The sequence below is a fragment of the Triturus cristatus genome, chromosome 7 (assembly GCF_964204655.1).
Source record: "Triturus cristatus chromosome 7, aTriCri1.1, whole genome shotgun sequence".
Classification (NCBI taxonomy): domain Eukaryota; kingdom Metazoa; phylum Chordata; class Amphibia; order Caudata; family Salamandridae; genus Triturus; species Triturus cristatus.
This window is the reverse complement of record NC_140590.1, coordinates 724,875,622-724,899,031: the sequence shown is the minus strand read 5'-3', so window position 1 is coordinate 724,899,031 and position 23,410 is coordinate 724,875,622. Positions and strand designations below refer to the sequence as shown.

The window sequence follows — 23,410 nt, the reverse complement described above, 5'->3', positions numbered from 1 at the left end:
CACCCATTCCTGTTGACAGCAACTTGGAGCCAAATTCCATTTGGATGTTGAATGTTCCATAGATCAGGTGTGTGGAAGTGCTTAGGCTTGCACCAGTTATCCAGTTGCTAGAAATCCAAATGAAGCATGTCCAGGCCGGGGCTGTCCGCTGACAAGGACACTGGTGGGGCTGGCAGGCCTGGTAATTCAATTAGAGGCCTGTTTCTTAGTTTCTGTAAGTTTCCTAGTCTTTCCATCTCCATTCCAGTGATAGCTTCTGTATAGCCAGTAGTACGCATGGGTCTATTCCATCCCCGTTGCCAAAATTATGTTGTGATGTACCAGACGTAGCCGAGTTGCATCTTTGCAGTTTCTTGAATAGATCTTAGTTACAGGATGGTTTCCATGTAAAGAAACCCATGTAAAGCAGGTTGGTAGTCCATGTACAGCAGCCCCACAAGGAGCAGCCTGCCTGATGCTCAGCCCATCTCCAACTGTCACACCTCAGCACACAGGCACCCAAACATTCCATGCATCTCCATCACACCAACATTCCACTCAGAACACTCACACTGGCTGAGCAGCCAGGAGCTAGGCAACATAGGAGTAACATTAGTACATAGGCAGGATATAACAGTCTGAAGGGGGAGCAGCTGCACTCAAAGCCCTCACAGCACAGAAATCCCAGCCAGGCAGGTGGGGATCTCTAGGTTTAGTGGACAGGCATCTGTCTGAGTACCCGAGGGAGGCCATGGGTTATGCCCCCCCTCCTTTCCCTAAATAGATATGCTGACTGTCCAGCAAGCACTGAATGGTCCCTAAGCATAGTCTGCAAGGTTTTTCTAGGGCAATTTATTCGACATATCATGCAAGTCTGTCAGTTCTTAATGCATTATCAGTATCTACGCATGACCTTGATTATGTATTCAGCTATCATAGTGCAAGAGCAAAGACAGAGGTGGGGGAAACACACAGACACACACAGAAACACACACACCAACACTCCACCTCTATTCCCAATATGTAATTTTATTGCCAGGGCAAAGACAGAGGTGGAGAATAGTCAGAAGCTATGAAGTTACGACCGGTAGAACAAGCACTGGCATAGCCAATAGGTCTCGCCTTGGGGACCTTATAAGTGTTTTGTTATCCAGCACAATATCCTTGGTGCAACTACAACAACTGTTGCATGGCTAAACACTTATAATGTCCCAAAGGCGAGACCTATTGGCTATGCCAATGCTTGTTTTTGGCAGACACCAATACATTCAGAAGGTCTAACAGGACAATGCTTTCGGTTCCTGGCCGGCACAAGCTGGGCTTTGTTCGCGCGACTCTCTCTTGATGAAAGCGGGCCAATTTAATACAGCTCTCTATGGTTGTACGCACAAAGCGCCTATCTGCATGCAAGTTATCAGACAAACGCACACCAGGGCATGAGATCATTTTTTTGCAGTAATCAGATGCTGAGACCAAGAACTATACACTATGCAAAGGGTTTCAAAGCCTCCTTTCCTCACGCAGCCTGCCCACTGGGTGCAGACACTGTTTTAGGAAGCAGTGATGTACTGCGCTGGTATTACATTGAGTGCTGGGGAACTGGCAGCCATCTTGTTCTGCTTTTGCTGCTTAAGGGCATTAGATGCTTAATGCAGCCTAAACTAAGAAGGGCAGCCTGATTATTCACAGGGGCATCTAGTTTCGCTGCTAGTCACCTTTCTAACTGCCCATAAACACACCTGTAACAAGCAAGAATTAATGTCACGTTGTCGTTCTCACCGAAACATGGTTTTTGAGACAACTCGATTACAGTCCTTGACAAATTGACACTTCCGGTTGCATGTCAAAATATCAAATACAGAAATATTGCCAGCAACAATATAGACTGCAAGACATCCACATGCACAGTATGTTCAAGGACAGAATGCACAGGTAAGTGTGGATTTATCATTCTAAAGTCACATCTGCTTACCTTGATGGTATTGTGCAAGTCGATATTGTTTCAAGTCTTTATTTAAAAATCGAAGTGTGGTACCCAACTATCTTACCTGGCTTTAAACTACTGACAAAGATTTCTGGGCTTAGCTAGAATCAGTGCAGCAGGTCTAGTGGTACAGTGGCAAACGGGTGGGAATAGCTCACTACAACAAAACAAAACGGCGGAAACTTATGCACAGGGATCCCTTATTCCCAAACCTGCGGACTGAACTGCGGTGAGGTGAGGACGGGCTAAAGACAAACAGCATTGTGGAACTGGCCCGGCTCTCCTGACATCGCACCAGGCCGTTAGAAGCAACGTCACGCAAGTCCGAGGCCTCGGCGAGTGGGGAAGGCCCAGTGAGGAGCAGTCACCCGGGCAGAAGCTAACGGAGCATGCCAGAGCTTGGAAATAAGCATGAAGCAACAAGAGAATACTTGTTGAAATTGTTGAAAACACTTGTGAAAATACCAGGTGAGATACTGCCCGAAATGAGATGCAGCATCAGGGCTGAGCTGAGTAACTGACGCCACTGCGCAACTTAAAAGCAATGCGGTGCGTGCGTGTATGCGTGCGCACGCAGTGTGCTCTTTTTCAAAGCACATACTCGTGCTTGTGGCGCGCCGCTGCGCACTCCCACAAGGCGTATGCCCCCACAAGCACGAGTATGTGCTTTGAAAAAAAGCTGCACGACGGCTAAAGGTCTTCTATGCAGCGCATGCGCACTGCGTAGGCGAGACCTAAAAATGGGCAAACTAGGTGGGCCATGTGACTCTAAACTGAGACTAATGTATTGTAAGCTATGCACCTGTATGGAAATCATCATGCTCGAAGCACCTAGACAGATTTGGAGCCCAAGACCACGGTTCCGGGCTAAGAATAATTCACAGAATAATTAGTGCACAAAGTAATTAACCCCAAAACAGCCACTGTCAAAGGAAACATCTATATGAACTTCACAGGCAGGACAACAGTGCCTCCAGCATACAATAGACTTTGCTTAAGGCAACAATTAACTAGGATCAGGGAAGTGGCCAGGCTTTAAGGGCTGGAAAATTAATTATAATCATTGCTAAAACCTGATGAAGAACATATAATTCCTTTGTTTAGTCTCCATTTAAATGGTATGTTTTTTATGAATGAGTTCAAAACATTTCTACTACATCTGTACTCTGGACCTCTCAAGTGTTTGAAAACTGTTAAACAAATGGCAATACAATACGATATCATGTCTCTATTAGATTATTCTGAGGGAATGTTGCGTTCTCTGTCATTTGTTGAAGTTAAAGTGTTGTGAAGTATTTGTTAATGTGGTGGGATGGGATAACTGGGACTTTTGTCCCTGTTGATCTATCCTTATGTAGCCCACAATGGCTCCTATTAAAAGTTGCACGTACTGGGGGGGTTCAAACTCCGCACCAGTAAATATCTGTATCAGTGCTTAATTTGTAAAAGAAGGAGTGCTGGTGCCCTAAACTATGCTTACAAACATGCAGCCGGCGCTATTAAAATTTGGTGTGCAAAATACCAAGACAGCGTAATCTTCAACCCAACTCAGGCCTCTTTAATCCAGTATCAGACACCACCTTTGATTAATCTCACTCTTGCAGGTTCCACCTCTCTCCTTTGTGACCCTTTTGCCATCTTTCTCTTCCTCCTGTGTTCGTTTTTTCCTCTCTTGCACTCGGTAAATGTCTTAACAGGAAAAATAAATGCTGGTTCCCAAAATGAGTTGCGTTGGGCCCCACCGGCAACCACTGGTTCAAATTAAGCACATCCGGTACCGTACAGTAACAACTCAACAGTACCATGTAATTAAGGGTTAAACCCCATTGAATGGGGAATTATTGTGCGGTCCTGGAATTACCTGGTGGTATTCCGCATGGTATTCCCTTTTTCATGGGGTTTAATGCACACATTTATCAAACAGCCTGAGCAGATAGTGAAAGTGTGCGGGGGAGGGGTGAAAAAAGTGTGCAGGGGGCTTTTGGAAGGCAGGGGTGGAGGGAGCAGGTGCAGAAGGAGAGAAGAATTTTTGCTGGCAGGTGGACGCATGTAATGCTTCCCTGTACCTTGTCTGAGGTTCAAGCAGGGGTTATGGAAGGGTTTGGGCTGCAATGCAACCTCTTCTCACAGTGATTTTACAGGCTGGATTTTCCAGCCAACAAAATCGTGTTCTTGGTTTCCGCATCCAGTAAATATAGGTTCGGGAACACTGGATCTCTTATAATTGAGCAGAATGGAATTCCAAACTGGAATCACGCTCTGCACAGTTCCCAGTTGTGGTCCATGTCTTTATGGGCCCTCGCAAGTGGGCTGATTGGCAGAGAAAGTGCAGCACCATGAAGCAAGAGAAGCAATGAAAAAGCAAACAAAGCCTTCACTGTAGATATTTTTTGGATAACCTCAGTGGCTGAAGTGGGTGTGATCTATTGAAAATGGAGTCCCAAATTTTACAATATCACTTCTTCAACTTTTTGTTGAAAAAACAATGCACCAGAACAGATCAAATTCAGGGCCTCTGGCGGAAAAGGAAGGAAGGGGGTCTCCTGTTCTGTGAAGCCAAAGGAGAGACGACAAGTTATTTGTTAATGAGCAAATCTAAAGAATGACTGGGAGCCGGTTTAGGACTTTAATTGAAAGAGGCAATTGAGGCTTCACAATGACAAAGATTCATTATTTTTGAGAGGCAATGTAAGGGTGTTATCAACTGAGTTCTGCAGTGCATCCTTCTTTTCTTTCCTGTACATTAACAAACAGAAAAAAACAAATTATGACGCCCACTGGAGGGTAATTTTTTTTTTCTGAAAGAAGCGCCCGCTTTTGGAGCTTGTTTCTGCAAAACAAAACAATACCAAGCATGGAGAACAGCCATTGTTGGGCTGGAAAGTCCCTTAATGGTGACAGACGTCCACACCTGCTCTGAGTGCCCCAGCAGCAACAATGTTGGATTCCCTGGTGTTGATTTTTGTTGTCGTGGGCAAACACCAATCATGCATGTATGCTATGACTAGGGGAATAGGTTGTTCAGTAAGACTGGTAGGGTGTGACTGTCAAAGCAGCGTATGAGATGGACTTAAGGAACAGTGGAAAGGAAAAGGAGTGCGAGTTTTCAGGGGGACTTAACCTCTTCTGTGCCCATGACGAGATAGTCTCGTCATGGAGCACGGTCGCGCTGTGCCCATGACGAGACTATCTCGTCATGAACCCCACCCACTAATGAAACGCCCGGCACAGGAGGGGGAAAGGGCGTGGCACAGAAGGGGTTAAAACACAGTATTGTGTAAAATAACCATGTTTTAAGACCCTCGAAACAGAGATGAGAGTATATGAGTGTGTTTATTTTTGTCTGAATGACTATTTTAAAATCCCAGGTGAAATCTATCAGACACATTAGCATACCCGGCTGAAAGCTCCTGTATTCAACTATCCATTAAATAATACATTAAGGAGTGTAACTTCCCATACAGACCCCATGAAGCCACGCCCCTGTGTCTCAAGAATTGCGGTCTTGTTGGACAAGGAAGGGCGCCCAATGCACTACCCTTATGATGGTAAAAGGCTACTGCCTTTCCCAGTAGTTAAGCAGCACAAGCACGGAGGTGGCAGCATACTGCGTAGAGATCAGTAAGAGTCAACAAGCCTTTTTACCTGTGTCAATGTAGTGGGGCCTACAGGCTCAATCATGTACAGTTTTGCTGCTGTATTTAACTCATCCTTGCCCTACATCAAGTTATTATGCAGCACACACATAGTTGCATGTATGTGCTTTGTGTATGCATGCCTGTAAATTGTTCAATGCATGGATGACTATGGGTTCTAAATTGGGAGACCCGGGCTGACTGGAGAGAACCCCCCCCCCCACTCCCTCAGACAGATTTGTGGACTGTGAGCTAGGTGGGATACACACACTGGAGGAAGCACAACCAGGCTCATCACTACATTTCAAAGGGTGCTCTTTGATTTAGGGAGAGGTCACTGGAAAGGGGCCTGGGCATGTCCCAGGAATGAGATGGGGCTGATAAGAGAATCATAAAGAGTAGAGCTAAGGCCCTGAGGTAACCTTTGGATGCACATATCACTGTGGCAGACATCCAGGTGTGACTCCCATGTCCTGTACTGTGGGGCGATCAGATTTAGAGTCACTCCTGCTGTGGCAGACTGCTTTCTGGAGGAAGGACAGAGTAGAGGAGTGGGCACTAAAAAAGGAATCAGACCCCTCTAACACAAACTTCAAAGACTCAGACACTAAATCACATTTGGTTTCTGGAAATAGACTATAAGAAAGGGGAGTTCAATGCCCCCAAAATTGCCAAGTGTCAAGCAGCCAGTTGGCCGGTGCGAGGAGAAGCTTTGCAAGACTTCTGCCTGTGACCAGGACTGGGGGCCAAGTGTTGCATGTGCGAGCTTGACTCTTTTATGCTTGCGTCCTGTTTACATTTGTATTACTTGTAGTTATAAATGCTATGTACGAGATACACACGAGCCTGATTATATATATATATATATATATATATATATATATATATATATAGTGAATTAGCGGTTGGGGGACATTACGTTACTGGACCTCCTTGTACACACTTCCCGCCTCCTGTGAATAAATCCAAGGAAAACTCTTCTTGGCTCCAAGTGTGTTTTATTACACTTACCTTTATCTTCTACACTGTCGATGGACGGGAGAGAAGTTACACGTTTATGCAACTTTATTTTATTGGGGATTAATGCTGTGGAGTCACGAAATCGGAACATCTCGATTTGCGCACAATGGAATTTCGCGAGAGGAATTTGGTTTCTGTCTGTGGGGTCTGGTGTCATTTCATTTGAAGACACTGTGTTGGTAATTGGTTCTGGCCTCCGGCTGTAATTTCTTACAAACATGACACATGCGAGTACGGAGCAAGGACTGGATCTGGAGGCAGTCAAGCGCTCTCTTTATACGGTGATGTGCACACCCTTAGTACATGGACAGGGGTGCCTACTTTTATTATTTTATGGGTGTATTATACAGTACTTTGAATCTATTTTATTCACATTGGAAGGGGTTTTGGTTATCAATTGTTTTATGTGCATTGTGAGGGAGGAGTAAATTGTTTAGCCTACAGTCTAAATTCAGTGCTAGTACCATGTCAAGGATTGTAATCCCTCCTTCTTTTCTCACAACACCAGGGAAACCACCCATGTATTGGGAAATATGGGAGTTGGTGTTTTTAGCCGATGTTGAGGCATTAGAGGGTGAAGAGTGCGAACCAGAAAGAAAGGTAACACTTTTAAAACAATTGCTTAAGTGGAATTAGATTGAAAGAATTCCAAAATATGCCAGCATTGGTTAATCCTGGCAACATTAATGTATCTCAATATGCCTCAAAGCAATTATGTTTACGGAATGGGAGGAAAACTAATATCGTCAAGGAGAGATATATTTTTTACTCTAGGAAACAACGCTCAGATAAATCTATAGATTACGTTTTGGCACTTAGAACATTTGGTAGTTAAGTGTGCGTTTGAGCATATTTCTTATGAGCAAGTCCTGAGGTACAAAATCTTGATGAGAACTAAAAATAAGAATATACAAGAGAAGTTGTTGACCAGTTCTGATGTGTCTCTCAGTGCTGCTATTGGAATTGCTAAGGCTATTGAACATTCTGAAAAGTTTGTACAGGAAAAAAGAGGTAATGAGTAGGGTGATGTCCATATTGTGGCCAATGATACAGATAAGGTAAAGAACCCCTATTCACAAAAAAATGAGTTGATGCAAAAGAATGACATAAAAATCAAGCTAACAACGGATGGGAGAAGAATTATTGTTCTGTGTTATAGATGTGGTAGCAGTGGGCAATCAGGAAATTCAAAAACGTGTACTGCTGTGAAGAAGAATTGCTCTAGGTGTGGCAAAAAGGGGCAGGTCGGGATCTAGGAAAGTGACTGTAGTGCAGTGTTGTGATGACGATCACAACTTGTATGACAGCTGCAAACAGGGGATTAATACCGTACTGAATATTTCAGGTGGTGAAAATACCACAAAATTTCCTTCGTGTGAGATCTGTATTGATGGTGTCAGACTACAAGTCCTAGTGGATTGGTGTGCATGGTAGACTATTTTTGCACATGATGTTGCCAAGAAAAATTGACCCAATAAAAACTTACTTATTCCTGATGTAGCACCAGGAGGATGTACAGGTCACAAAATTGATTTAGTCAGGTACTTTTGGGCAAATTTGGAATTCTCGGGACATTATACATTTGGTAAAGGCCAGTGAGGGCTTATCTCTACTGGGTTGACCACACCAAGAAGAAATGGGCATCAAACTGGACCGAAGGGCTGATCCTCCAGTATACACCTTTGGGAATTCTAATAGTGATGTGGACTTTGTGCGTTGTAGTAAGGACTCCCTTAATACGTACATACATTGTTAAGTTAGCATAACCACGTTAGATGTTAGAAAGCCATCTTGCTGCTTTTGCACACGACACTGCGTCTACATGTTATTGTTTAAACAAACTGCTGACTCGCGCTTTGCCTCACAAGAAAGCAATCTGTTGTTACCATCCCGAGCTCTGCGCAGCGACCTTGGTCTGTACATGGTGTAACAAACAATCTGGGTTGTTAGACAATGCATGTTTTCCACTCTAGGTTGATCGACCCACTATTTAGCCATAACACAAAGGCAGCTGCGAATACCTGAAAGTTGGTGCTTTTAATATTGCAGACATCATGTTTAATATTCAGACCGAAGACGAGCCTTCCTGCGAGAAGACTCCTGATGCTCCTGTGATGTGATTTCACTAAGCTGATCTTTGAGGTATGGGGTCCCCCATTCAAGCCTAAGAGACCTTTTATTAGCATAATAATAATATTAGCTTCTTAGTAAAGGGAAGGTGGTAGTATCCACTGTCATTTATAACATGATCACTCCTTTTATATTCTATGGTATTGTAACGATGCTGATGGTTTTGATTATAATCATTTGTCTGCTTGTATTAGCCAAAGTACTGCATCTTAGGACACGTGGTCTATAAAAATAAACTCTTTTTATTTTCACCGTGTCTCTTTTGATTCTTGTTGTGGACTGATGTGAGAATAATATACGAACAGGTATTTCCGATTCCCACCATTCCTGAGAGTACACTGAGTAGCTTGTTCTGGGTTGTCTTTTCATTGGGATCGCCGAGCTAAATCTCGGATAACGAATGGGACACTTATGCTAGCCGGATACTGGGTTCTGGGTTCTGAGGTGAGTTTCTGGTACACCACAATTCACTGAGGTCCTGGGGTTCTACGCATAGTTCTGTGTATAAGCAGAATCCCTGCAACATGGCGCACCTAACGTTTGGTCTATGAGTTGAAACGCCTTAGTAGTGCTTATATTAGTCCACAACACCCTCATTCTTGTTTCCGGATAACAAGTCTGACGGATTTAAACCTACCTATTTCTGTTGATATAGGTTTCTTCAAGCTTGATCATTAAAAAGGTTATTGAACCCATGTGCTACTGATTACTTCGAGTGTAGCTTGTCCTTAGGGCGGTAGAAATAGCGGCGCATAGCCGTGCAGCTCTGAAACGTCATTTGACGCAGTATGGGGTGCCGGACACTGGTATGAACGTCATCTTTGTGGTAGGAGCCGATGCGGCTTATCCCTTTGAGTTGTTCTACTCTTGGGTGACGCTTCCGGCAGTGAGTGAGGACGATAACTCCTTTCATTCTTACACTGCCACTGCCGTACCAGCGAACTATACACCGTATAGGACACAGGAAATACCAATATCTGCTTGGCAGCATCTTATTTGGTTTAATGGCGCCCTTCCCCATGCGGTTATACCACCGAGAATGGGCCCCTTATCAATTGCAGGGGCCACTTGGCCGGTACTAGCCGGATTTACGCCTCATCCCCGTTACCTCACGGTGACGGTGGCTGAATGGCGTGTACTACACACTGCCCTTATTGCAGTATATAGGGCTTTAGTGCAGTACGTGTCACGCAATGTGCAGGCGGGGGCACCTGCTGTTGCGGGACAGCCTACTGACCATCACGCGGTGGTCATTAGTCCTGTTATGGTTAATTCTGTTATGGGCAAGCGCCCCCAAACTAGGGATGATTTCCCTTTTTGGCTTGCTGAAAAGTTTGACCAAATAGAAGCGGTATACCCGAATACATCTCCTGTGGAGAAACACAGGATCCTTACCATAAGTTTGCCTAAAGACTTGGTCCCCGACATTGATGATTGTGTAAACTGGGGCAAGGTCTTTGCAGTGACGTACTCGCAGTGCTTTGGCACTCCGTCTATGTCGGTACTGCCCTCCGTTATTAAGCGTGTTCAAGATAATCACGGTGCGGAGTCTGCGATAGAATTAGGAATGCGGCTCCTCGGACAGTTTGACCTGGTGGCTTCCATGATAATGTGTAACCTTAAGGGTGATGCTATGCAGTTCCAAGTTCGTAATGAACTGAAGAAAGTTGCTGATGAGGATAAGCCGCGGGAGTTTGCGAAAATAATCTCGTCAGCGTACAGAGATTTGGGTCGTAGCTCTTTAGGAGTTAAACCTGTGATCAAAACTCCCGAAATTAAGCAGCAGGGTAAGGCGGAAACCTCTGGCAAGGATGACCGTCCAAACTTTCCGAAACAGAATTGGCGGTCAAAACAGCAGGGAAAGCAGCAGCAGAAGCAGGGCTCTCGGCCTGCCTCTCCCGTTCAGTCAGGTAGTGAGCGCACTTATGATCTGCGTGATCGTGCTACTATTAAGTCTCCTGATAGGTTTCAGGTTTCTGAACAACGTTCTCCTCGTTCTTCACAGGAAACATCGGCTTCACAGTCCGGTGGCGGAGGCGGTGGCAAAGGTCGGGGTGCTCCACAAACACGTGACCAGCCCCGACAGACTGAGGGTAAAGGCAAGCAGGACGAATTTGCACGACAAAGACCCCCGTTTCAGAAGAAGAAAGTGGCTGCTCTGACGGCAAGGTATGCCTCAGATAGTGCGGACACAGCTTCGGAACCGGACATGGGCGCTGACGCTACTGGACAGCGCAGCGGAAATTACCATAGTCCGTCAAGCTCTGCGTCCATTTCTGGCGGCGACAGCAACTGATATTTTGGTTACTGTTGAAACAGCTGACACCAGAGTGGCTCCCCCTGATAGACTTTACGAAATAGTCTTACTGATTGAGGGTGACATACAACGTACAATAAAGGGGATTTTTTGGGATAATCTGACTACCACCTATGATATCCTCCTAGCGGAGGCAGATTGGCCCCCAGCTTTCATTTTAGAAGCTCCTAGAGGGGAGGAGGTAATCCTCCCGTCCTTTGCGCACACAGTGCCTAAGGACCAGGCTGAAGTAGGACCAGGCTGAAGTGTACGCTGAGGAGTGGGCGCTGGCGCTTGCGCCGGCGGTGTATCGTACTCAGGTGGGATGGGACCGGTTGTCCCCCTGCCATGAGATTCCATTGCGGTCTATGCCCCAGCCTCAACCCCAATATCCCATGCGTCGTGAAGCTAGACCGCACGTCGCGGCAATCCTTGAACAATTGGAATATCAGGGTGTTATTGAAACTTGTGTGTCCCCTATGAATAACCCTTTATTCACTGTGACGAAGCCCGACGGGTCGTACCGTTTAGTTTTGGATTACCGGCACTTAAACTCACATTGCCGGACCTGCGCGGTACAGAATACTCACAGCTCGGCTCTTGTCGACAGTCTCGTGCGTAAGAGATTTAAAACGACACTTGACATCTCCAATGGCTTTTTTAGCCATAACCTGTCCACACTGAGTAGCCAGTGGACGGCGTTTACTTCGGGCGGCAAACAAAAACAGTTCACGAGATTAGCCATGGGCTATAAAAACAGCCCTGGCGTCTTTTCCGCTCGCGTGGTCTCTCTCTTAGAGAGAATAGACCCCGACGCATACTCCTATGTTGACGATATCTACCTCACGGATGATGAGCTGAAGCCACATCTGTCTCGAGTCGACAATATTATAGTCAGTTTTGCGGACTATGGCTACAAATTTAATTTTGCGAAGTCTCACATCGCGGAATATACAGTGTTGTTTTTGGGCTACGAGCTCAACAATGAGGGTAAGGGATTGGCTCCTCACTTTCTGGAGAAGTGCGCGTGCTTGCGTGCTCCTACAACACTGAAAAAATTACAATCTCTGCTGGGCTTTCTGAATTTCGGACGTACGTATATTCCTGATTATGCCCAGCGTATCAAGCCGCTTTACGCCTTGGTACAACCTTCTTTTTAGAAGTCTAGCTGGCAGCTAGAACATTCTGCTATTCTACAGTCTTTACAGGCTGATCTTCTTGCTTCACAATACTTACTGACACGTGATAACCGCACTAACCTGGTAATAAGAATAGTACCGGGCGCGGTGGGTTTCACGTATTTGACGTACAATGAGGGCGATACAGTCCCCATTGCGTATAAATCACACTTGTACACCTCTGCTGAATTACGTTTTTCCACTGTCGAGAAAGTTCTGACGGCAGTACAGATGGCGATCCTTAAAGAACGAGCACTGTCGCATGGAAAACAGATTCTGGTTGTAACCCCATATCCTGCCCTAGAGGCAGTGACTAAAGCAAGTGTACCAAATTCTAAAGCTTTGCATCCACGGTGGATACAATGGGCCACAACTCTGACATCACCAGATGTCACTTATATCTTTGACGCCTCTTTACAGACTCAGGAGTACTTGCAGTATGAATTCGTTCATCCGGCTCCTCTGTCTTTGCGCCCGCTCGAAGAATACCATTGTGTCATATACACTGACGGCTCGGCGCAGCCGGCGATTGGATCAAAGCATGCCTATTCTGCGGCTTGCGCAATTGTCGTGGGTACATTCGTAAATGGTGAATTCCAATCTGATGCAGTGCATACGCAGTCATTGGGTGATTGTACCGCGCAATTGGCGGAGCTCCGGGCTCTGGTGCTTGCACTGGAGTTTGCTGATCCCCGAGTTACTACTCTTATAGTAAGTGACTCCTTTTATTATGTCCAGTCCTACAATGACAACTTACACTTCTGGTCTCAAAACTATTATCGAGATACCAAAGGTAGCACAATTAAGCATAAACTGCTTTGGGTTCGAGTGGCAGACTTTAAAGAACGTCTTCCTCTCGTGAATGTTATTCACACTCTTGGTCATCAACGACTTGGTGTCCATGCTGTCGGTAACAGCTTGGCTGACGAGGCAGCAAAAACCGCAGTGGCTACATACTTAGTGGCAGCAGTTACAAGATCCAAAAGTAAGATTGATGATGACATCTTGGCAGCTATTGCTGCTACAGAGAAGGGAAGTGATTACCCGAAGGGTTTTCCTTCTCGTTATTTTTATCACTTAAGTCCTGATAACGTCCCGTTAGTGAGGATTAACGACGTTGGTGACAGAATTATTCCCAACGCTGACTGCAGACCAGCTCTGATACTAGCAGCGCACGAGGGGTTGGCGTCAGCCCACGCCGGCGTGTCCGCTACTATATCTCTGTTACAACAACGTTACTGGTGGTTTGGTTTATATAAACAAGCGCGCGCTTATGTTCTTGATTGTGACATTTGCCAACAGATTAAACCTTCCTCTGTTGCGCGCCCACCACAAACACAGTTGTACATATCTAATAAACCATTTGGTTGTGTTTATCTAGATCACTGCGGTCCTTTTTCTTCTGATACTGCGTACAAGTATATCTTGGTTGCAGTGGATTCGTGCACACGTTTTCTCTGGGTATGGCCACAAAGGAGTGCTGACTCGCGGACTGTCATCAGGGATTTGCGTGTCTTTGTGGGAACTTTTGCGTGTGTTACCTTCCATTCTGATCAGGGCCCTGCGTTCGCCTCTAAGGCTTACAAGGAGGCTATGAGAAATTTGGGGGTCCAAGTCAAATTTTCGTCCCCCTACCGACCTGAGGGTAATAGTGTGGTGGAGCGAATGAACCGTGACTTAAAGCAATCTTTGACAGCACGTGTTTTAGGCACAGGCCGGAACTGGCTAGCCCATTTGTATAACGTCCAACGTGCACTTAATAATCTCCCTAGAAGGTCTCTGGGTGGGCGGACCCCATACATGATGCTCTTCGGAATCAGAATGTTTGTCCCAGACCTTGATGGTCTAGACATGGCGGCGTCGACCGCACCCTTTGACGTAGATGATCACTGTGCTGTTTTGCAGACCCTACAAGAAGCCAGAGACACTCTTTCGAAGGAACACTTGCCCTCCACGTATGAAGCTGAGGTTCAGATTCCGGTAGTCGGCTGGCTACCCCGAGTTGGAGACCTGGTCCGTGAGAAGGTGGAGAACAAGAAGGAGTTCGGCCCCTCTTATCGTGCACCAGTTCCAGTGCTTGGAGTGCAGGGTACAAGAACAGTCATTTTACCTCCACTTCCTGGTCGCAAAGAAAACAGGTACATCTCTATTGACAATGTCAAACTTCAGCGAGTGGCCGATACTTCTTAGTCTAACTCCAGCAGTTTCCTGCCAGACAATGCAAAGAAATTCAGTGTTGGTTCCTGCTTCTAACACCTTGTCTGATGTTGCCATCGAGATGCAGTCAGTTACTGATCCCTTGTTAATACCGCCGGCTGGTGGTCTGCCCGAAGAGACTGAGTATGCTTATCCTACAAATGGTCACTCGCCTGTTTTACAATCTACGGCGGTTGACCAGTCACGTTTCTCCTTTGACACTAACTCATTGCCTCATACTTCCCCTTCGAACATTGCTATTTTTGCTAGCTGGTTCAAAAGACATTTTTTGATTCCCCCTTGGACATATATCTGGCTGGTGCTTATAAGTATTTTTTTGTTTATGTCCATTGGATTTGTAATAGTATTTTTCCGTCTGGTAAATGGACACTATCTTAAAGAAAGATCTACAATTAGACTTATCAATGGAACTTTGGCCCCCCACTCATCGTCCCACATCATGAAAAGAGACCAGACTTTTGTGAATATTACTGCCTGGCCCGTTTTGGATGGAATTGCGTGGGATGCTGTTAAATTCCAAATTCATGGTCCTACAGAGGTCATCAATGTACCTAATGTATTTCGTGTTTCTATGGGTGATGTGGTTAAGCAGAACATTTGTTCTGATGATTGGGATGTTCATGCCATTGAAGCACTGTTTTCTGATTTGAAATATTATGCCGCTTTTGATGCAGAAGATTTATATGAGAATGCGGCTAACTATGCAGAACAGTTTTGTTTTCAGCATTATGGCAATCACTTCCTGCATAAAGCGAACACTTTTCGTAATTTTGTAAATTTTACCCAATGGGAACACTGTCCCACCCCCTCTTTCGGCAGTTCACCTACATTAGTTGATAAGTATACTTATTTTACTGATTTCAGTGTTTCCGACCCGGCATCCTTTTATTTTAGAGTGCTGCCTGAGTCTGCTTTGAAGGTTAGACTGACACACACCAAATTACTCTATTCTAAGTCCTTTATGGATGAGTTGTCAATCAAAGGTTATGATCTGTGGAAGGCTACTATTGATCTTAAATCGGTTTGGGGTTCCAAACCGTGGCAGGTTCAGGGAACTGAGGCTTTACATCGTGCCTGTCTTGTACCAAATCATATGTTGTTTTTAAATTCAACCATCTTCCAGACCACCTGTTTCGGATTGGCCACTTCTAAAAAACTAAATTCCCCTTCTGTTCCAGATCTGGGCGCTTACCCAAATTGGGATAACCACACAGATCTGTCCCTTCCTGCTTTGCAGTCATTGGTTTCTAATACGTCTTTCAATATTTCGACATTTAGTAGTGAAGGATGGTTAATTTGGCAAGGCAGTTCCGATACCTGTCAACGTCGTTTTCTAGGTCTGAAACCGGGGTATACGCAGCAACGCGTAGACCCTCGGTTTGAGTCCTCTCATACAGTAACTACCTACTCTATAGGGAAATTATGTCAGTCCTGGCTGCGACATTCCACCTTGGCATCTGTCAAAGTTCATTTATCAAGATTACATGACAAAATAGATTTGAATGATTTTGTTAAAGGTCCTGTGGGTGGCAGATCCAAAAGGTGGGCGTATGCTATTTACAACGAAGTATGGAAATTGTCGCAAATTGAGGCGGCCTCCAGATTGAGGGCTATTGATCAAGCGAATATGGAAAAGGTATTAGCCGTCATAGATAACAGCATTAACACTCTTTCTTCCAGAATTTATACATTAGACAATATTGTTTCTTCAATTGTTGATATTGTACATGATGATATGTCTGTATTGTACCATGGTCAAAACCAGTTGCGTTCTGTTATGCAATTTGCATGGACTTTACAAACGTTAAAGGCAGGAAAGGTCCCCTGGGACTATCTGAATACGACATCATTATTCCTTCCTTTTAACCTTACTGTAAAGCAGCAGTTCATGTCCATGAAAGATGCTACATATTCATTGTTACACATTGAAAAGTTGGAGCCGTTACCTTTCTCTGTGGCGGAATTGAATTCAGCCGTGTGGTTAGTACATGGGTTGATCACGCTACCTTTCGCGCTTTTTAAGTTTACGTCATGCATGAAACACTATGCCCTGGGTAGATATGAACAGTTGGGTACCGCGTTCCTGCATGAGGTTTGGTCTCTCCCTTTTACGTATAAATGTACAAGAGACGGTACAGAGGTTTACCTAAAGGGTGAGGAGTGTACCTCGACACCTGATCATTCTGTAGTGTGTAGGCACATTCAGTTACACGGTGCATGCAATGTACAAGCCCCGAATTTGGCCTGCGTCCTCAAAGGTATCCCAGTGCCAGTGATTACACCATCTTTCACGCTGCTTGCAAACGGTAGTTATTTGATTTTGAATAATGAAGCTTGCTGCGGGATGTTAGTGGGGATCCCATATATAACTGTATCGCAGAGAGTAGTCTGCTGCAATAATGTTCTATTTCCTCCCAAGCATGGGCGGCTGGATGTTTCCATCTGGCCTTCGATTCCGACCTTGAAAGCAGAGTTCAACAAGATGAGCAGAATAAGAGCTCTATTGTCCCAAAAGGAGGTGCCATTGACCTCCTCCCGAGAAACATTTGTCCTTCACGTGGCAAACACGCGCACTGAGGTACAGGCGCTTTTGAATACTGACCTCCCCATGCATTTTGGAGCTTTGATCCAAACAATTTTCAATGCCTCGTCCACAACCGGCCTGGCTCATTTTTTTAAGCTTGTGTGCTCAGGCCTCGTGACCTCCTTCCAAACTATTTTTGGTGTGATTCCGGCATTTTTTCATTCTATTTTCTCGAGGGTCTTTGGCGGTGTTCCGCTGATTCTGGCGCTGGTGGCAGGTGTGCTACTTTTACTTTTCATACTACGGAATGGCTGCACTTTCTGTGCCTCACGACAACCTGCCCCGTCTGCATCTTCTTCGTGACAGGATGCTTGAATATTATGGTGTCCTGCCATTGGCGACTTTGAGCCTGGCATATGGATTATCCTTCCGGTATTCCTACTTCACCTGCGTGCAACCTGTCTTTCACTGCCTAGATTGTCCCTTTGAATGGCCTCTGGATTTGTGCTTATCCAACACGGTGTCTCCGGACCCGGATTATGATCGACTGATGAGGCCCTTAGTGTCTCACGAGTTCGCCTGTTCTGGTGTTCGGATTATGGCCTGTAGTGCGGCGCATGGAATCCTGGGTAATTGGGACATCGCAAGGGCGGCATATGACTTCTTGGACATGAGTTATTTGGAAGTACACGCTGGTTGCCCTCTGATGGTGCTAGAGGCTCCGCTGATTGAAGAACATGTATGTTCCTTTTCTTTGATTAACTGGATGGCTGAAACCTTTAGTGGCCGTGCCAACGATTTTCTGCTGGAAGCTGTTGCTACGTATCCTGCATACACGTTCATAGATTGAGTGAACTGTCATCCACTATCTTTTTTCTACCATGTCTTGGACATTACCTGTGACTTTGGATTGCTGGATAAGGCAGCATTTTTCATTTTTTTTTCTTTTCCCGTTCTACTTTTTTTTTGACTTTCGAACTTTCTCTAAAACGAAATTTGATTTCAATTTGCATACGCCTTGTTCTGCTCTGTCGAATTTGAACTCTGCGTTCTCTCATTTCTTCCCTACTGGTTAGTGCTTCGATCAAGGGGGCATGTAGTAAGGACTCCCTTAATACGTACATACATTGTTAAGTTAGCATAACCACGTTAGATGTTAGAAAGCCATCTTGCTGCTTTTGCACACGACACTGCGTCTACATGTTATTGTTTAAACAAACTGCTGACTCGCGCTTTGCCTCACACGAAAGCAATCTGTTGTTACCATCCCGAGCTCTGCGCAGCGACCTTGGTCTGTACATGGTGTAACAAACAGTCTGGGTTGTTAGACAATGCATGTTTTCCACTCTAGGTTGATCGACCCACTACTTAGCCATAACACAAAGCCAGCTGCGAATACCTGAAAGTTGGTGCTTTTAATATTGCAGACATCATGTTTAATATTCAGACCGAAGACGAGCCTTCCTGCGAGAAGACTCCTGATGCTCCTGTGATGTGATTTCACTAAGCTGATCTTTGAGGTATGGGGTCCCCCATTCAAGCCTAAGAGACCTTTTATTAGCATAATAATAATATTAGCTTCTTAGTAAAGGGAAGGTGGTAGTATCCACTGTCATTTATAACATGATCACTCCTTTTATATTCTATGGTATTGTAACGATGCTGATGGTTTTGATTATAATCATTTGTCTGCTTGTATTAGCCAAAGTACTGCATCTTAGGACACGTGGTCTATAAAAATAAACTCTTCTTATTTTCACCGTGTCTCTTTTGATTCTTGTTGTGGACTGATGTGAGAATAATATACGAACAGGTATTTCCGATTCCCACCATTCCTGAGTGTACACTGAGTAGCTTGTTCTGGGTTGTCTTTTCATTGGGATCGCCGAGCTAAATCTCGGATAACGAATGGGACACTTATGCTAGCCGGATACTGGGTTCTGGGTTCTGAGGTGAGTTTCTGGTACACCACAATTCACTGAGGTCCTGGGGTTCTACGCATAGTTCTGTGTATAAGCAGAATCCCTGCAACAGCGTGAGCTACAATCACAAAGTCCTAAAGTTTTTGTGATAAGTTGGGGGAATACCAGGGATTCAAACATTGGGACGATGCTGTTCCTACCCCCCCATAAGGTGAGGAACATTCTATTATTCTACACGGGCAAATTAAAGGTTATGTTACCTGATCTCTGAGAGAAAAATATCGTTGAACCAAATGAGTCATCACCAAAAGTTTCTCCGGTTGTGATTTTGGTTAACCTCTCAGGAGGATTGAGGCTATGTGTCAACTTGCGCAGTCTTAATAGTGCTATCTGGGTTGATGCTCAATCCCTGCCTCACCTACATGAGATTGTCACCACTTTAGCAGGGGCACAGATATGTTCATGCCTTGATTTGGCAAGCGCCTATCGTCAGGTCCGGCTGGAAGAGGACTCAACCCCACTGCTTTCATCACCCCAGAGGGACTATTTCGATTTTGTAGGATGCAGTTTGGTTGAGCCAGTGCGACATCCGTATTTCAAAGACTCATGAAAGAGACGCCTAATGGCTTAAATTGTGCCATTGCATTTCAGCATGACATATTAGTGTTTTGGAAGGATGCAGAAGAGCAAGATATTTTAAGGAAGGTTCGAATAGCTCTGGCTGCAAAAGGCCTTACTATTCGTCCTGACAAATGGAAATTTAAGAAAAGCTGATGAATTGAGGCTAATTTACTTCTGACAGGTAAAAGAAGCTACTACAGGAATGCAAATGTGCTGCTGAACATCGCTAACAGTGGCATCTGTCTCTGTTATCAGAAGTTGCACTCAGTAAAGAAGTGTAAGTAAAGGAGTGCTCCTTTACCCTGTACCACGGTGCGACTACTACACGTGCACAGCTAGGACGCATCAGGCAAGAGGCATAGCGATGCCATCAGTCTGAAAGGGAACAACAACCGACCCTGCCTTCCCCTTGCTTATCTGTTGCCACTTGAAAAAAAATATTTTTAATGTTCAGGGTGCAGGGGACACACACCCAAGTTTGATTGCTAAACAACACAATTTTGTTTACATCAGAGGCCCTCTTTTAAGCGGGTCATGTTGGAAATGCGAAGCAAGGTAGTGCCCTTAAATAAATCAATGAAGGATGATGAAGTGGTTTAAGGGCATTTGTATAGCCCATTACTCCTTTTCATGTCCCTCAAGGATGTTCTTTCATTATTGTAAATTAGTAATATATGCCTGTTCACTCTTCATCCTACTGTGTTTTTTGCGTGACTGCCGTCTATTGTTTTAGTTTACCTTTTCTTGTTTGTTTCTGTAACGTGTAAATATGTAATATTCTTTTCATGTAACGTACTTGTTTCTATTGTGATGCGCTCTGACACCTTTAGGTAAAGTTCGCGCTATATACAAATGCATTAAATAAATAAATGAATAAAATACAGAAATGTGCGGTTCTGTAGTTTATCTCATTACAGACACGTGACTGCTCTCTCTTCTTTCAATAACGTGTCCATCATAGACCCGCACATATGATCATTGAAATGTCATACATAAGTGTATTGAAAACATTTTTTAAAAATCACACATGACCAAGCGGAAAACTTGTCACGCTCCAGAGGCGAGTCGTTCATTGGATCGTCTGCCTGGCATGTGTGCAAGCGTGCATACCATCGTCCAACCGGGATATCCTGTTGGCATTCACGTCTTTGTGTCAACACGCCATTGCATTGTCCCTTCCAGTGTACTGATATACTCGTACTGTTAAGTAACTCATTTCAACAAACTCCATACAATATTTGAAATAAAAAACACAACAAGATTGGAAGTCGTCTGCGACTCACCGATGATAAGCAGTACATTCCGCTTTCTCGCAGCCACAGATACCCCCGCAATGATCAGTAAAGTCGCCCAGCAGGTACCCTCGCCCATGGATGGAGCAGGGAAGTCTGTATGATTCCTTCAACGCCAGGGGGGGGGGGGGGGATCTGTGGTTCCTGAAGTCCTCGGTAAAGAGACTGGGAAAACGTAAGGCACGATGCTTGGGACAAAGCTGGTTCAGTGCTTCGGTACTTGTTGACTTTCTGTCTGTTTCCTGCTTGTCTTGCCCCTCCTCCGCGATCATGTGATCATCTAAACTGAGGCTAAGGCGAGCGGAGAGCGCCGGTGGTCCCGGGACAGGGAACGTATCGTAGAGGAGGATGGCACGGAGGTGCAGGTCTCGGGGATAAAAGAGGGGCAGAGAAGCAGACCGCAAGGAGGGGGAGACGGAGAAAGGGTGCCGGGCAGATCAAGTGAGTGTGTTGAATTTTTGTTGGGCACTTTTCCTTACTCTGGCATATTCCTTCTTTCACTCTCTCGCCGAAAAATGACAACACTGGACAGTCTTTAGTTATAAAGTAAGTCTATATTCTCGTCTTTAAAATACACCGCGAGATTCATTACAAAGGGAAAAGCGCATTTTATCATTTACTCTGTCGTTCGCCTCACGTCTTTTTCCGCCTACGATTTGCTTGATTTTCTAATTGTAATTGCGTTTATATAACACTTACGACCCTAGACGAGGCAGCACGCTGATCGAGAACCCAGGGTTGGTGATTAGTCCAGTGTTATTGTTGGTTATCCTTACTTTTTGGGATTACTGCTCAATTCCTATTCAGTTGAAAGAAGTGATAGCTTTAAGTTTATAGTTTAACAGGTAAGGGCATTGTGTTTCTTGGGAAGAGGGGGCAGCACAGATCACTGACAACTAGTTGTGTGAAAAAGGCTGCTTTATTGAAACAACTGCACATTGCAACATATTCTGTGCCTTTGCCTTCAAAACTAAAGCCTCACTATACAGATTTACTCCCCTATGATCAATTCCCCCCCACCTCTAAACTAACCCTCCACGGATAACCTCTTCAAACTTGAATAACATACTTGCATTAGAGTTGCTCAATTGAGAATGGGACCTCTAAAAAACACAACTGCCCTTTACACCTCATTGAACTTCCTACCTAACCTTTTAACTTCCTATGTCGTCCAGGCGTTAGCTTCCTACCCATTCCCCTTATGCCTGAACTGCCGCTGACAAACAATAACTTCTGTAAATCTAGGCACCTTCTCAGCCACCCACTGGTGCACCTGAATCAAGTGACAATCGAAACACATAACACGCCTTGTGCACCTGTACCAATTGAAACAACCGGAAGTGGAGAGGGAACTTAAAGCCCCTAAAATAATTGCGTTTGAAAACCCAACTGACAAGGGGATAGGAGAAAGGGGACAAAAGCTAGTTAGGGATGCCAGCCACCGTGCCACCATGTTAAAATGGTGTCTGGCACCCAAAATGGATGGCATATATATGTTTGGCTATGCCTTAGCCCAAAGGGAGCCCAACTCGCCTTGCAGTCCTCTGGGCTGCACAACTTTCCCAAAGACCCTGGGGGGTAGAACACCCTACGGTCGACTGCCCCCCCCAAATCCCCTGTTTCGTGTAAGCCTTTTGAAAGGTAAATGAGTGACCGTGCTCAATAACGCCTACTTTCAAATTGCACTGGTCAAATTATAATTGGGGCTCCCAGTGTTATGATATTTATTTTTTCGACATTTCTGTCTGTATTTATTTTATTTTTGCTCATTTTTTTTTTCCTCTATGTATCCATTTTTCGGTCTCATGTGGCGTTGCAGGGCAGAGCTCTGCTCCGCCTCCGCGAGAGATTTAGTAAGAGGACTTTCAGAAGAGGGCATTAAGCCCCGCCCCTCATTTCCATTGGCTGGCGCCACCGTTTATGCTAAATGGTGGCTTGCCATTGGAAATTAGGGTTTTCAGTGGATGCCTTTTCTCCCCAAGCCGGACTGGCTCGCCTGGTTTGCATCTGTCGTGAAGACATTTCTCATTAGCTACTGTAACTTCTGCTGCACTGTCCAACATTGTCTGAGCCCATTCTCCGTTCTTGAGTTGCGTTCTCAGACTCCTCGGCATGTCTGATCTTCAGACCTGCTACCTTCTTCTTGGAGAATTGAGGTTTTTGTTTGATTTTCTGAACGTGTTGATCGTCTTTGGACTTCACGCGTTGTTCTTTGTTCTCTGACCGTCCTCTTCTTTCTGATGTCTGTGATGATATCTAAAAGGTACGACAGGAACGTGTATCAGTATCTTGATATCTGTCAGGTTTTCACAAATTATCCCTATTCCTGAGGTGGCGGCTTCTTTTGAGGAGACCTACCTCGGGATTGAGAACGCTTCACTTTGGAATGCTGTTTGCTATTTTCCCACTTCTTTTTTGAAGAGGTAGGAGTATTTTTAGGAAATACCTTATCAGGACTTTCAGACAGTTGTGGTTTAACTGTATAATTCGATTAACTTTTGTATGTTATTAAGTAATTCCTCGTCCGACATTGATTCAATGTCAGGGTCAGGTGTGTAGCCTGCTAAAATTGGCCATGTTGCTCCTGGTCTATCTAGTGGACCAAGCCTGGT

The 23,410-nt window shown here is 44.9% G+C and overlaps 2 protein-coding genes across 4 annotated transcripts in view; one reads left to right on the top strand and one right to left on the bottom strand.

Annotated features, from left to right (window-relative positions):
• SGSH (N-sulfoglucosamine sulfohydrolase) overlaps window positions 1-21,064 on the bottom strand; it is a 236,364-nt gene extending 215,300 nt beyond the window's left edge. Inside the window, exon 1 of the mRNA XM_085617436.1 lies at window positions 20,790-21,064. Coding sequence (XP_085473562.1) covers window positions 20,790-20,877 — 88 coding nt within the window. The 5' untranslated portion in view covers window positions 20,878-21,064. The remainder of the gene's footprint in view (window positions 1-20,789) is intronic.
• Window positions 21,065-23,410, top strand: part of SLC26A11 (solute carrier family 26 member 11) — a 256,645-nt gene continuing 254,299 nt past the window's right edge. For 2 of the 3 annotated variants that reach the window (XR_014966589.1, XM_085617434.1), the window contains exon 1: window positions 21,073-21,239. The gene's annotated coding sequence lies outside the window, so the exon portion shown is untranslated. Of the gene's footprint in view, window positions 21,240-23,410 lie in introns of all 3 variants that reach the window. The other variant, XM_085617435.1, reaches the window with a different exon arrangement.